The sequence below is a fragment of the Malania oleifera genome, chromosome 1, assembly GCF_029873635.1.
Source record: "Malania oleifera isolate guangnan ecotype guangnan chromosome 1, ASM2987363v1, whole genome shotgun sequence".
NCBI classification, from domain to species: Eukaryota; Viridiplantae; Streptophyta; class Magnoliopsida; order Santalales; family Ximeniaceae; genus Malania; species Malania oleifera.
Window position 1 is genome coordinate 101,183,448 of NC_080417.1, and position 14,594 is coordinate 101,198,041.

Consider the following 14,594-nt stretch of genomic DNA (forward strand, 5'->3'; position numbering starts at 1 on the left):
AGGTAAACAATTTGATTATTATTTGAAGGTTTTAAGAAGAATGTTAACGTTTAAAAATATTTTTGTAAATTAAAGTAGTATTTTTATCTAATATTTTAATTTTTGTAAAAAATTAATGATACTATTTTATAATTTTAAAAACTATAAAGGATTTAATGTTCATGACTCAATAATTTTTGATCAAATCATAAGGAGAGGAATGTAATTTACTTAATTTTTATTAATAAGAATTTGATGAGTCACAGTGCAGAAGACGGTGGGCAGAGTGAAACATGAGCTGTTAGTTCAAAGACTACATCGTTAATTCAAAACTTGTTTAGTCATTAATGCTGAACAGTTAACACAGTTCATGATGAATAATCCACGGCTGTAGCTAGTGGATCTACAAAGTGACCTGTTCTGGATTTCTCTGGTTGGAGATAAATAAATATATAAATATAAAGAAGCAAAACACCCAGCTCAGCTGCGGAGTGAAGTTTCAGACAGAGAGGAGCTGCGGCGGTGACCGGCGGTAATGGCGGTACTGAGGGGCGGTGTTGAGTTGCAGGTGGTGGTGGCTGTGCTAGCATTTGCCGCGTTGGTGATGATACCGGAGGTCTTCTCCGATAAGATCACTGTGGGAGGGAAGAAAGGCTGGACCACCAATTTCAACTACACCATTTGGGCTGAAGGCAGGCACTTTTACCTCGGGGATTGGCTCTGTAAGCTCCTCTTCCTCTCTCTCTCTCTCTCTCTCTCTCTCTCTCCCTTCTTTGTCTTTGGGCAGCAACTAAATAAATTTGCCTAAACCATGTAATCTCAGAGATTGGAATGAATGTAACCGGTTACGATTATGCATTGCCTTCGTCGTCATCTGCTCGGGGGTTCTTGTATTTTTTGAATAAGATCCGATCTCCGGATCTTTAAATTCCCCTTTTGTTAATCTGTCAAACTTGCGCTATCGAAGTGCCTTTTTTGCTTGAATTAGTCTATGTATTGCAATACTGATTTATGAAACCATTTATTCTATATTTATTGATTCTAGTTGTCCCAGATCTGCATGTTTTGTAGAAAGCACACTATTTTTGGAGCTGTATTTACTTTCTTATTTTGTAGAGAGAGCACTATTGTATATTATTTATTGGAGCTGTCTTCACTTTCTTATTTTGTAGAAAGCACGCCGTCGTTCACTATTTTTAGCTGCCTATCTAATTTTTTTTTTTTCCCGGAGTTGTCTTCACTTTTTTTTTCTGTAGTTAGCTCACTGTCGTTCACAAGTTTTAGGTATTTGTTGGCTTTTTATTTTTTATTTTTATTCTTTTAAAATTGTGGCATTGGTGTTTCTGTCTCAATTCACTTCGCTCTAGGAGTAATCATATGATCCCAGTTGACCAACTTAATGTAAATGAGGTTTTGGGGCTTGATTTTGGACTCAGTGACTGTGAGTGTGGCCAGTGCATGCATTATGATGCTGGTTCTCATCATTGATACTACAAAATTTTGTTCATGCATCAATTTTTCAAGTTGATCCATTGCTAGTACTTGGAGGTAGCAGACTTACCTTGGGGTGTTAAATAGATTAGGTTTGAGTAGGCTTGGTTAGACACTCGTACCCAAGTTTGGTGCAGCAGAACTGTAGGATAAAGGAAGGAGTTGAAAGGCATAAAAATAAAGAAGTAAAAAATTCCATCTATATCCTGTCACTTCTCTTAGATTAAGGATTCTTGGGCATCAAGAATGAAAGCCTGTGAATAGGGAAGGAGCTTGTTTAAAGGAGCTGCCCACTAGCTCTGAGTCTACCCAATATCCCCAACCAATGTTTAAAGGAGCATGTTCATTTATTAAGTTTGATGATCCCTCATGAATTCCTTACCATCTTTGACATGCACGTAGACCCCTTAGGGTTGTTTGTGGGCTCGGGTTGAGCTCAAATTTCTAACTAAACCAATTAGGTTGGTTTGAGGAAAAACTCAAACCTAAGTCAAACCATACGGGACGTGGGTCGGATTGGATTGGATTGGTTTGATATTGGGGTTGTTGTGCGAATGAATGCGTGCGGAAACGATTGTGTAGTGCAGCAATTACGATGAATAATACGGAAACACACACTGATCAGGAAAGTAATAAACAAAACACAAGATTTTAACCTGGTTCGACAGAATGCCTACGTCCACGAGAACAAGGGGCGGTTGAAATTCACTATCTATCAAAAATAGGGTTACATCATTGTATTTATGCTAACCCTTAGACGTACAGAGGTATTAGAGAATTTCTCAAATACCCCTGTATCAATTTGCGGAGGATTTGCCTTCGTATCCCTAATCTATTGATCTTCCCAATTTAAATTTAAAAAACAACGCTGAACAAAACCGTCGACGGTTTCATCAAACCTTCATAATTAGCTTTTGCTTGAAACCATCGATGGACTATGCAAACCGTCGACGGTTATTCTTCAGACCAGCTTCTTTATTTTTCCTCATTTTGCTTTCTCTGTACATGTTTTTCATTCGATATGAGCCACATACTACAACAATCTCCACCTTGACGAATATTCACCCTTAGGAAAGAAAATATTACCTAGAGCTCCACCTAGGACAATAGGTTGAGACGCCTCCCACCTAACACCTGGAGACGTTAATCAAGTCCAACCAGTGCTTGAACTTGTCTGTGGTGACAGACTTTGTCAACATGTCTGTAGCATTCTCAGAAGTGTGAACTTTTTCAAGTTATAGTTCACTAGAAGAAACCAATTCCCCAATCCTGTGGAACCTCACATTTATGTGCTTGGTGCTCACATGATACACCTAGTTCTTTGTCAAATAAATGACACTCTAAATATCACAATGCAGTTGAACTCCACCTTGCTGAATACCTAACTCCTTGACAAATCTTGTAAGTCACAAAGCTTCCATGGCAGACTCAGCCACTACTCTATACTCTGACTTAGTAGTAGATAGGGTAACTAGAGACTGAACCATGGACCTCCAACAAATAGGTCCTCCCACAAGAGTGAATACATACCATGTGGTAGACCTCCTATCATCCAAGTCCCCTGCATAGTCTGCATCCACATATCCCACAACTGAATGATGACCTTGTTGGTTGCCAAACACGATGCCATAGTCTATAGTACCCTTCAAGTATCTGAAAATCCACTTGACTGCATCCCAATGTTGTCATCCCGAATTTGATAGAAACTTGCTCACCACACTAACAACTTGTGCTAGATTCGGTCTTGTACAAATCATAGCATACATGAAGCACCCCACTGCACTAGCATATGGAACTTTTGACATGACTTGAACTTCATCATCTGTCTTCAGGCATTGGGCGATAGACAATCTAAAATGATTTACTAAAGGTGTACTCACCGGTTTTGCATAATCCATGTCGAACCTGTTTAACACCCTCTCAACATAGCTACGTTGAGATAACCACAATCTTCAAAGCTCTGTCCTTGCGAATCTCCATCCCAAGAATCTTCTTGGCCGCATCCAAATCTTTTATGTCAAATTCTTTGCTCAACAATGTTTTCTACTTGTTGACCTCACTCGTGCTCTTCGTAGCAATCAACATGTAATCCACATAAAGCTACGGAAAAATAAATGAACCATTATCAGAGCTTTTCACATAAACACAACAATTATGCTCACATCTCCTGTAACCAATCCGGATCATGTAGGAGTCAAATCGCTTGTACCACTACCTCGGAGACTGCTTTAGGCCGTAAAGTGATTTCCTCAATTTACAGACCAAGTGTTCCTGTCCAGGCTGACTGAACCCTTCTGGCTGTACCATGTAAATCAGTTCCTCCAAATTACCATGGAGAAATGCTGTCTTTACATCCATATGCTCTAAATGCATATCAAAATGCGCTACCAATCCCAACATTGCCCTGATGGAAGTGTGTCTGACCACATGAGAGAAAATCTCATTATAGTCAACCTCTTTCCTCTGTGAGTAACCTTTGCTACTAGATGAGCCTTGAATTTTTCTCATTCTTTTTTTGATACTGCTTCTTTCTTCCTATACACCTATTTGCATCCTATCGCTCTCTTGCCCTCTAGAAGCTCCATCAACTCCCATGTCTAGTTCTTATGCGGAGACTCCATCTCCTCCACTATAGCATCCATCAATCTACTTTTCTCTTAGCTGTGCACCGCCTCTTAAAAAGTAGTAGGATCCCCGCTACTAGTAATGAGTGCATAAGAAACCAAATCATCAAATCCATACTTGGGGGGTCGCTTGATATTGCGCTTGGGCCTGTCTATAGCTATACTGTGATGCTGCTGGTCTCTTGAGTTATGACTCTCTGCATTCTGAACATTGTCATCTCTACCTTTAGTCTCAAGCTTCACCTGCACCACATGCTCATTGCTACTACAATTTTATGGCACCTGTTTCTCTTCTTCTTGAGTTCATTGCAACATGACTTTCTCATCAAAAATCACATCTCTACTGATCACCACCTTATTTGCCTTTGGATCCTAGAGCTTGAAACCTTTCGCCCCTTTCTGATACCCCGGAAAGATGCACTGTTTAGACTTCGCATCAAGTTTCAATCTCTCCTCACTAGAAACATGCATGTAGGCTGGACATCCAAACACTCTCAAGCCAGGGTAGTCTACCGTGCTGCTTGTCTACACCTCCTTTGCTACTTTCCCATCTAGTGTTGCCCTTGGTGACCTGTTAATCAAGAAACATGTCATACTCACTGCTTTTGCCTAGAAGTTCTTTGCAAGCCTTGCAATCAACCTGAGACGCCGAGCTCATTAAGCTAGTATTCTGTTCATCCTTTCCGCCATACCATTTTGTTGTGGTGTTTTGCGTATTGTGAAATGTCTTTTAATACCATCCTGTTCGTTCAACTCCATGAACTTTGAATCTATGTACTCAATACCATTGTCGGACTTGAGGCATTTGATCTTTCTCCTTGTCTGGTTTTCCACTTCAGCTTTCCACAACTTGAACTTGGCAAACATTTATGACTTGTGCCGCATGAAGTACACCTAGACCTTTTGTGGGTAATCATCAATAAAACTCCCGAAATACATATGTTTTCCTTGTGATGCCACCCTTACTGACTCCCAAACATCTGAATGAATATAGTCGAGAATACCTTCCGTCTTGTGTGTGGTTGTCTTAAACTGCACCTTATTCTGTCTCCCAAGAACACAATACTTGCAGAAATTCCGCTTGCATGTTTTGACACCCTTCAATAGATTTCTCTTATAGAGTTCCATCATCCCATGCTCACCCATATGACCTAACTGCATAAGCCATAAGACTGTACTATCTGACTCAGACTCCGTAGCTGTGGCTCCACCTATTACTGTGGTACCTAGCAGTGTATTGATATTTTCTGCTAATTTCTGCCCTTTCATCACGGTCAAGACACCTTTACTCACCTTCATTACCCCACTTGTTGACTTGTAATTAAACCCATTACAATCTAAAATGCCCAATGAAACTAGATTCTTTCTTAAATCCGGTATATGCCTAACATCACACAATGTTCTGACAACACCATCAAACATTTTAATTTTGATATTCCCTATTCCAACCATTTTGCATGATGCATCATTACCCATCAGAACAGAATCAGAATTTACTAACCTGTAGGTGTCAAACCAATCTTTGTTGGGTATCATGTGATAGGAGAATGCCGAATCTAGGATCCAAGAATTCGTGAGACGATTGGAACTGGATGAAATAGAAAGCATATCCTCGTCACCGCTCTCTAAGTCTCCTTCTTCCACTACATTCGTAGATTTTGATGAACCCTCTTTATTCTTTGCATTCCCCTTCTTTTTCTCTAGACAATCTTGTTTTATGTGCCCCTTTCTCCCGCACTTAAAACACTGTATGTCCTTCTCTTCCTGGAATTTGACCGAGATTTATTGTTACTTGGTCCGTTTCGGAACTTGCTTCTCCCACGTTCCTGATTACTCCTCACCTCAAGCCCTTCACCTTGTAGATTCTCATTGTTGGCTTTCTTCCTCTGATGAAAACCTAAAAGAACACTTGTGATCTCCTCCAATTCGAGAGTTTCTTTTCCCCACATCAGAGTTGTAACCAAATTTTCATATGTAGGAGAAGCAGGTAGGGAATTCAGCAGCATCAACGCCTTGTCTTCGTCTTTGAACTTCACATCAACTCACTTCAAATCACTGATGATTTGATTGAATATATTAATGTGCTGGTTCAAATCCGAGCCCTTTGACATCTTAAGACCATAAAATTTCTGCTTAAGAAAAAGCTTGTTTGTCAACGACTTGGACATATACTGACTTTCCAATTTTAGCTAAACTACCGCTAGTGGTTCCTCATCCATGACGTGATACATTACGTCATTAGTCAGACAAAGTCTGATAGTTGCCACAACCTTCGCTTCTAGTTCCTTCCAACTAATGTCGTCCATGGCTTCCGGCTGATTCCCATATAATGCCTTCACCATACCATGTTGCACTAACAAATCCTTAACCCTCCTCTGCCATAATCCGAAATTTTCGGATTTGTTGAACTTGACCATGTCAAACTTCACAGAAGAAATCCCATCCATCGTAACCTATGGCTTTGACACCAATTGTTGTGCGAACGAATACGTGCGGAAACGATCGTGTAGTGCAGCAATTACGAAGAATAATATAGAAACACAAACAGATTAGGAAAGCAATAGACACGACACAAGAATTTAACGTGGTTCGGTAGAATGCCTACGTCCACGGGAGCAAGCGCAGCTGAATTCACTATCTATCAAAAATAAGATTACATCATTGTATTTATGCTAACCCTTAGACGTACAAAGGTATTAAAGAATCCCTCAAATACCCCTCTATTAATCTGTGGAGGATTTGACTTCGTATCCCCAACCTATTGATCTTCCTAGTTTAAATTTCAAAGACAACGTCAAACAAAACCGTCGACGGTTTTCTTCCTAATTAGCTTTTGCCTTAAACCGTTGATGTAACTGTCGATGGAATATGCAAACCGTCGACGGTTATTCTTCAAACTAGCTTTCTTGTTTTTCTTCAGTCTGCTTTCTCTGTACATGTGTCCCACTCGATATGAGCCATATACTGCAACACGGGTAGATTGGATTAGGTTGGTGGTTTAGTTTTCTTTTTTTTTTTTTTAATAAGAAAATAACATATAAAAGAATTAGTGAAAATTGAAATTTTGTAGAACATATGCAAGTGATTTAAGTCTCTAATGACTTGAAACATAGAGATTAAATTGGAGAAAGTTTATCTAAAGAACCTTAATCTTAAAGCAGCACCCCCAATATGCAATATTTGGCCTTCTTTCCCTTTATTTTGTTGTTTCTTTTATTTTTTTGATTCGAGTTGAGTTTGGTGGTTTGCACCCTCAATTCGTCATTCAACCCACACGTTCAGTTTTTATAGAATTACAATTCAAAACCTAGCCCAAACACTTCCAATACCATTCTTTGTAGGTGGTTTGGATTGGGTTGGGTCAAGTTACTTAGTTCCACGGTTATCAAAATCCCAATCTGGGTTTTGTGATTCTACGATCCTACAACCCATACTTACCTAACCAATCCAAATCTTAAGTAGAATCTTAATAAAGTAGAATCCTACTAGGATCTTATCTGGATCATTAGGATCCCAATCGTACTTGTGATCCTACCGATCCTACATTTGCAATGGAATATGGATTTTTCCTATTTAGGATTTTAAGGAAAAAGGCCCAATATATATTTTTATTGGCCCAAACACTTTACTTTTGCATAGACACAAAATTTGGTCTAGTTGGCTCAAATGCATCAAAATTAGGGCAACACATGAGTATGTTCTAGGATTTGTTCAATGCAAGTCGAGAGCAGCTGAGCATCTCTTGAAAGCTCTCTTTCTTCAAAATTGAAAGCTCTCTGAGAGCTTAAAGTTCTTGATAGACAAATCCTAGGTTGTCTATCAGTAGGCTTGGACTGTTCCATCTTCCAGCAACAGTAGAGGTAACTTGAGAGCTTTGAGATCGGTAGAGAGCTTCAATAAATAGGGAGTTTCACAGTCAGGCAGAGAGCTTAAATTCGTAGACCTGTAGCAGTTATGCGTTATCTTTGTAGTTCTTTTACTTTCTTTCGCTTTTTTTTTTCTCTCTTCTTATTGGCAAGCCAAAGGCCTATCTTTTTTCCCAAGGCAGAGAGTGTATAGCTTTCTTTTTCCTTTTCTTTTCTTTGCCACTAACAAAAATTTCTTCCTCTTGGTTTTTTTTTTTCATCCCCTTCTTCTTCTTATGGTCCAATGACAAAACCATGAAAACTGAGAAATTTACATTAGTTCATCAAATCAAGATTAGCAATTTATTTTCGTTCTTCTCTTTATTCTTTTTGCTTTTCTTTTTAATTTTTTTAAAAAAGCAGCCTGGTGCACAAAGCTCTCGCATATGTTGGGTCCGGGGAAGGGGTGGACCACGATGGGTCTATAGTACGCGGCCTTACCTTGCATTTTTGCAAGAGACTATTTCCATGCCTTGAACCCGTGACCTCGCTAGCAACAGTTTGCCCTTTGCAGAGCACTTGTAGTTTAGGCTATGTAGATTCTTTTTTTACGTTCAAAATTGTTGAAGGAAAAACTGCTAGGTGCTAGCTAGCAAACTAGCTACATTCCTTAAATTTGCTTTAATTTCTTGAACTTAGTACCAAGTTTTAAGGATTAGTATATTGAAAGTTGTCATAAATTGCCAACTATATAAAATTTTAATTTATTTTACATGGTAAGTAGAATCTTACGATCCACGATCCGGTCCTACGATCTGATCCTGCAGACTCTCCCAACGTTCCTATGTAGGATCTTGATTCTAACAACCTTCGTCAGTTATGTGAACACCTCTAGGCCTCTTTCACATCGCCATGCTTGTAACAGCATCATAATCATCACCAACCTCATTATCACCATAAATGCTACTCTACATCATCATCATCATCATCATCATCATCATCCTCCTCTTCTTCCAACTTCCGCGGGCCCTAGTCCATATTCACCATCATCCCCATCATCTTAGTTGCCGTCAAAATATATCCACAATCTCAGCAGATGGCATACCAAATATAGGATAGGATAGTTATCCTATCGAGTCCTAGACCATATTATTTAGCTACTCCAAACTTATAAAATCTTAGCCAAGGAAACAAATGCACTGTAGAAGGATTGGGCCTCAACTTCAAGAACCCTTTAGGATGAAGAAGAGGGGAAATTCAACAAATAGTTCTTCATTTATTTCACGGAAAATCATTCCATGCAAAATGCTTTCGACGAAAAAGAGCTGAAGTGTATTGTGCTTGGACAGAACAATCAAAAATATTTTGGTCTTTTTTTCTTTACTGAAAAGTTAACCCATTCTTGTAATAAATAAGTATAAAACTTATGTATTCGATAAGCATAAATGCAATTTTCATCCAATAACTGCTGAACAAGAATTTAGACATTGTAGTCATGATTATTTAATCCATAAGCATATGACCATTAATTGAAAACAACCAATTCCAAAATCAAGAGTGCATGAATTTATTCAAACAAATGTTATGCAAAACATGAATGCTATGGTCAGTATTTTGAGAATGAAACTGCAGAATGTAGTTACTGGTGAATGTATATGGTGACGGGTTGGCCCCTATTAGTGTAGTAAAAATTTTTATAAACTTGTAATTGTCATCTTTCTCTCTCTCTCTCTCTCAGGGGAAGGGTGCCCGCCAGGAGAGGGGGAGCTTGGGGGTGTGGATTGAGAGCCGTATTGGCCTGGGCCGCAGAAGGAAGAGTCCCCTTACCCAAACCCTTCTCCACCCCATCTCACGGTTTGAAGCTAAGAATTCTTACATGGAAGTTTCATAGTCAAATTGTTGGGTGTCTCCTAGGAAACAAGCTTAGTTTAACAGTCAAAATTTATAAATTAAATTTGCTTTAAAAATGTAACAGAAAGGCAGCTACTAACATGGTAGAGAATCACTCAACAAAGAGAGACTGCTATGTTCACTCTGTCTTATTTAACTGGTTCATTCATCTACAATGCAGTGTTATATCTAGGCAATTGTAGAAATGACATGAACACATATATTTGGTCATAAAGTTGAATGTTGCATTCCAAATTGCTAACTATTCAGTTTCAAAATGCATTCCAAAAGCACAATTCACTAGGGGGATAATACATAATGGTAATGTTGGTGCACCCCCTTTCTTAAAATACATGACGCCCCATAACCAAGCAACAACTAAAATTCAAAATGCATATAATCCAGGTATACCATGAAAGTAACAAGTAACCAAAATTTTGAACCGCATAACAGAGGCATAATAACTCTGTATAATCTGAGGTACATAAAGAAGTGCACAATTAAGAGTGCATAACACACCTAATCCAAAGAAATAACATTCGATAAAGTCAAATTCAAAATACGGAATACTTTATAATCATGCCATAATTAAATCAAAACTACAGTAATGTAGTTCTTTCTAAAATCCTTGCTGGCCCATTTGTTTATAGAATGTTTAAACCTGACACCTTTGCAATTTGGTATTTTTCGTGCTTGTTTGTCTTTGTTTTTCATTCTTCATCAAATATCAAAGCAACAGTGATCTTCGCTATGCATGTAACTTCTTGATTTTGATGATGTCCCAACCTGAAAGATGTTCCTTAGTGACTTATTTTAGACTTTTTTAATCAAACCTCTGTGTGCGTGCCCGCGTATTGGTCCATTGGGCCTAAACTGTGCAACAGTGGTAGCCTATCCCCCATGCCAAATCCCTTCCCACCCCTTTGAAAATCACAACATGATTCCTCCAATACAAAAGTCCCATCCACTAATCATTGTAACCTGTGGCCGGCTGGGGGACTTGGATTAAACCCATACAATTATTAGGGATTCAAGCTGGAACTGAATATTCACTCACTGCAAGTCAAGATATTTGGCTATTTTTCTGTACTCATTTCTGTGATGAGTGGAAGCAAATGCTACAATCAGTAACATAAGCTATTTCCTAGAGGCTAGAAATTAAAACCAAGAAATTTTGAAGTAAAATTGATACATTGAAACTGAAAGGGCATCTTCAAAATTATGGTTACAGTTTCATACTACATTTAAACTATGAAATCAACCACACTCAGGTGAGAGCCATGACAAATTACTGATAAAAAAATCCAGACAGCAGATACATGCTTTCTAACATGCAGGTCACTGCCACATTGTGCTGAATGTGGTGCAATTGGATGAAAAGGAACAAGATAGCTTTAAGGCACTGGGGTTTCGATTTGTAGTCTTTTTTTTTTTTGCTTTTACGTTTTTCTTAGATGTTACTTCAATTGATGACGGGGTTGTGGATTCTTTTGGCTCACATTTTTCATTTTGTACACTTCACATGTACATAGGGTGCAGCCCAGCTTTTGTTGATACCTTGCCAGAGAGAGGGAGGGATTTGTCAGTGGAGAGAGAGAGAGAGAGAGAGAGAGAGAGAGAGAGAGATGAGAGTTTTCATCTCATAGATTCAAACTGCATTGCTTTGTGTGTGTGAGAGAGAGAAAGAGTAGCGTACCTTGTGTTAGAGAGATGGTTTATATGGGGAGGGGGGAGGGAGTACAGAGACCTATCATGCAAGAGAGAGAGAGAAGAGAGAAGTAAATTTGGTATTCAATTAGATGCAGAGAAAAATTATGGAAGGGAGGTGGAAAATGACCTCTGCTTGGTTAAAGTGGATGGCTTTCGTCTCTCTTTCTCGATTTTAGAGAGAGAGAATTAACACTAACTAGCTGGGAGCATTCATCTCTTAGATTCAAACCATATTTCTGTGTGTGTGAGAGAGAGAGAGTTGCATAGATGATTTATTTGGGGGTGGGGAGTACATGAACTGAGAAACATATCATACAAGAGAGGTAGAAAAAAAACTTCTGCTTGGTTAAAGTCGTCTCTCTCTCTCTCTCCTCCTTTTTCTGTTGACCATAAGGGCATTTTCCTTGACCAGTTTTGTTGTGGTAATTCCCATGCAGTGATGGGAAATACAGAGACTGAGAAACATATCATGCAAGAGAGGTAGAAAAAAACTTCTGGTTGGTTTTCATCTCTTCTTTCCTTTTTCTGTTGACTAGGAGGGCATTTTCCTTAACCAGTTTTGTTTTTTGGTAATTCCCATGCAGTAGAAAATTGGTTAAACACTTGACAAATGATGAGAGTTAAGGTGCCTTAAAATTTTTCAATCATGGCTGAATTAGTTAGTATTCCCAGTATGATTTTGGTGTTCAGTGGGTACCATGGAATGCATGCACTGAATGAAATAAGTGCTGAATATATTTTGTTTATATTTGGCTTTTATATTCACCAATGCACAGTATTGAGGGACATCGTTAGTATAATCACCTTTGTTTTGTCTGGCCTTCTTATTTTCTTTGTAGCTCCTTCAACCCAGATATTGGACTGATGATCCACTGAGTTAAAACTTGGAAACTGACAAGTGGTCCATTGGACTCCATGCTTTGCAGGGTCATTTATTCTGCTGGCATGGTCTAAATATAAGGCCATGCTGTTATATTTCTGCGTATGGCTCAGAAAGATCATCTTTCCATTTACATGATAGCTGCTGTTTATTTTGTGTTTGCAATGAAGTGGCCCTAAAATAATTTATTAAATCCATGTACACTGCTAGTATTTTGACTGAGCGTTCAGTGTTGGTGTTGGTGTTGACAGTGTTAAATGCTGTCATGATACACTTGTAACGTGCCGGAGACTGATTTCTATCTCTTTCAATATTTGTGGTCCTACTAATTTCCAGTGTAACCTTTCTCATGTAGTGGCATAATTTAGTTAATTGATATTTAATTGTCATGTGGTACTGCAATATTTGTACTTGATGCATTGGATGTGAAACATCTAGCTAGACAAATCAGTGTCGATGTCACATTTGTTGGTAAATTATTTATGTCAAACCTCACCTGTTAAACCATATGCTGCTGTTCAGTTAGGTTTTTCTTTGTTTTTTTCTTTGCAGTTTTTGTGTACGATAGGAACCAGGGGGATGTACTGGAGGTGAACAAGACAGATTACGAAAATTGCAATGCAGCTCATCCACTTCACAACTGGACAGGGGGAGCTGGCCGGGATGTGGCTCCACTGAATGTGACTCGGGCTTACTACTACATTACTGGTAAGGGGTTCTGCTACGGGGGCATGAAGCTTGCAGTAAATGTTGAGAACCCACCACCCCCTCCTGTATCTGCGCCCCCAAATGAGAAGAGTGAAGCCCCAAGATCCACTTACAGAAGCCAGTTTGTTGTACCAGCTGTTTTTGCCGTAGCTGCTCTGTGGGACTCTTTCCTCCGGGTCTTGTGGTAATCAATACCAAATTTCAACATTGTGTTTTAGTGAGATCTGAGTCACCTAGGACATCTTTTAACCAAATTGGTCATGAAGAAATGTGAGCTGTGCCTGGTTTTCTAGGGCTTATTTAGTTGGAGTTCTTTATTTATTTATTTATTTATTTCTGCGGTGTGTCTATCATTGACCTCGAAATGGCAGTGTGCATGGGCTGCAGGGGTTCAGCATGTTTGTTGAATGAAAAACTTGGGGAATGTTTTTAATTCTTGCTAGAAAATTTAAATGCCTGAATTGCGGTAGTGTATTTCCTGTGAATGTTTCCAAGAAAATCATGTGGTTAGGGTACCCCGCCCTAAATTATAGAGTTGCGGCAGAATTGTGTTTATGAAGTCTTTCTAGGGAATAGCCTTCCCTTAAATCATGTGGCTTTGCTGCCCATTCAAGGGAACATTTTATGGGTTTTTCATGAATTCACTTTTTCAATGTGCTCAGTTTGGCTCCAACTGTTTGATTTTTTTTTTTAACACCCTCCCAAAGAAAAGCCTTGATACCCTCCAAGTCTGTCGGCCCTGTGGCTGCCCATCATCATTATACCCAACAGAATATCCAAATCTTCGTTAAAACTTCAATTTTATGGTTTGTAACAATTTTTTGAAAAGTACTTTTAAAATTTTGTCATGTAAATGGCGATGCTGTTCTTTAGGTTATTGTATAAGAGGTAAAGTCTTCCTTGTTCCACACTGGATGCTTTAAGAGAGTTGGTATCTTTCATCATTAAAAGTAATATTGGAGAAGAAAATAAAAAAAGAGCGTTAGTTGGGTTTTAGGCACTTGTGCAGTTGTGCTTAAGAGAATGGCTGATGAGTTTATCAAAGCAAAATTTATTTTCCTTTTTTTTAATTTCTTTTGTAGTGAAAAGATTAACTTCTAGATAAGTTGTGTTGAGGAAATTTCTTGTTTTTCTTTTTGTTATCTTTTTAAGTTCGATCCTTATTTTGATGCTGATAAAATACCAATATCTTATGTGTGCATTTAGTGTGTGAACATGTTTTCATTTCAGTAAGAATGTAAGATACCAAAAAATGGATGCCAACAAGAACATAAAGCTCACTTTCATGACATTTTTCATGAAAATTTAAGAGTAAAGAAGATAAAGAAGACATTTGTTTTTACTTGTATCTGCATTTATTTTTATATTTGGTCTGTAATAATGCATACATCTTGCATGATATGTTTTAAATGCTCAGATGATTGTAAAATGACTATAGAGACTGAATGACCTTAGGGCAGGTCGACC

General features: G+C 38.5%; 1 protein-coding gene across 1 annotated transcript; it reads left to right on the forward strand.

The window, feature by feature from the left end:
• The first annotated feature begins 246 nt into the window (after positions 1-246).
• LOC131165402 (early nodulin-like protein 17) lies at positions 247-13,601 on the forward strand. Its single transcript, XM_058123163.1, has 2 exons — positions 247-701; positions 12,972-13,601. The coding sequence occupies exons 1-2, from the start codon at positions 515-517 to the stop codon at positions 13,313-13,315; spliced, it is 531 nt and encodes a 176-aa protein (XP_057979146.1). The 5' UTR covers positions 247-514; the 3' UTR covers positions 13,316-13,601.
• Positions 13,602-14,594: the final 993 nt, after the last annotated feature.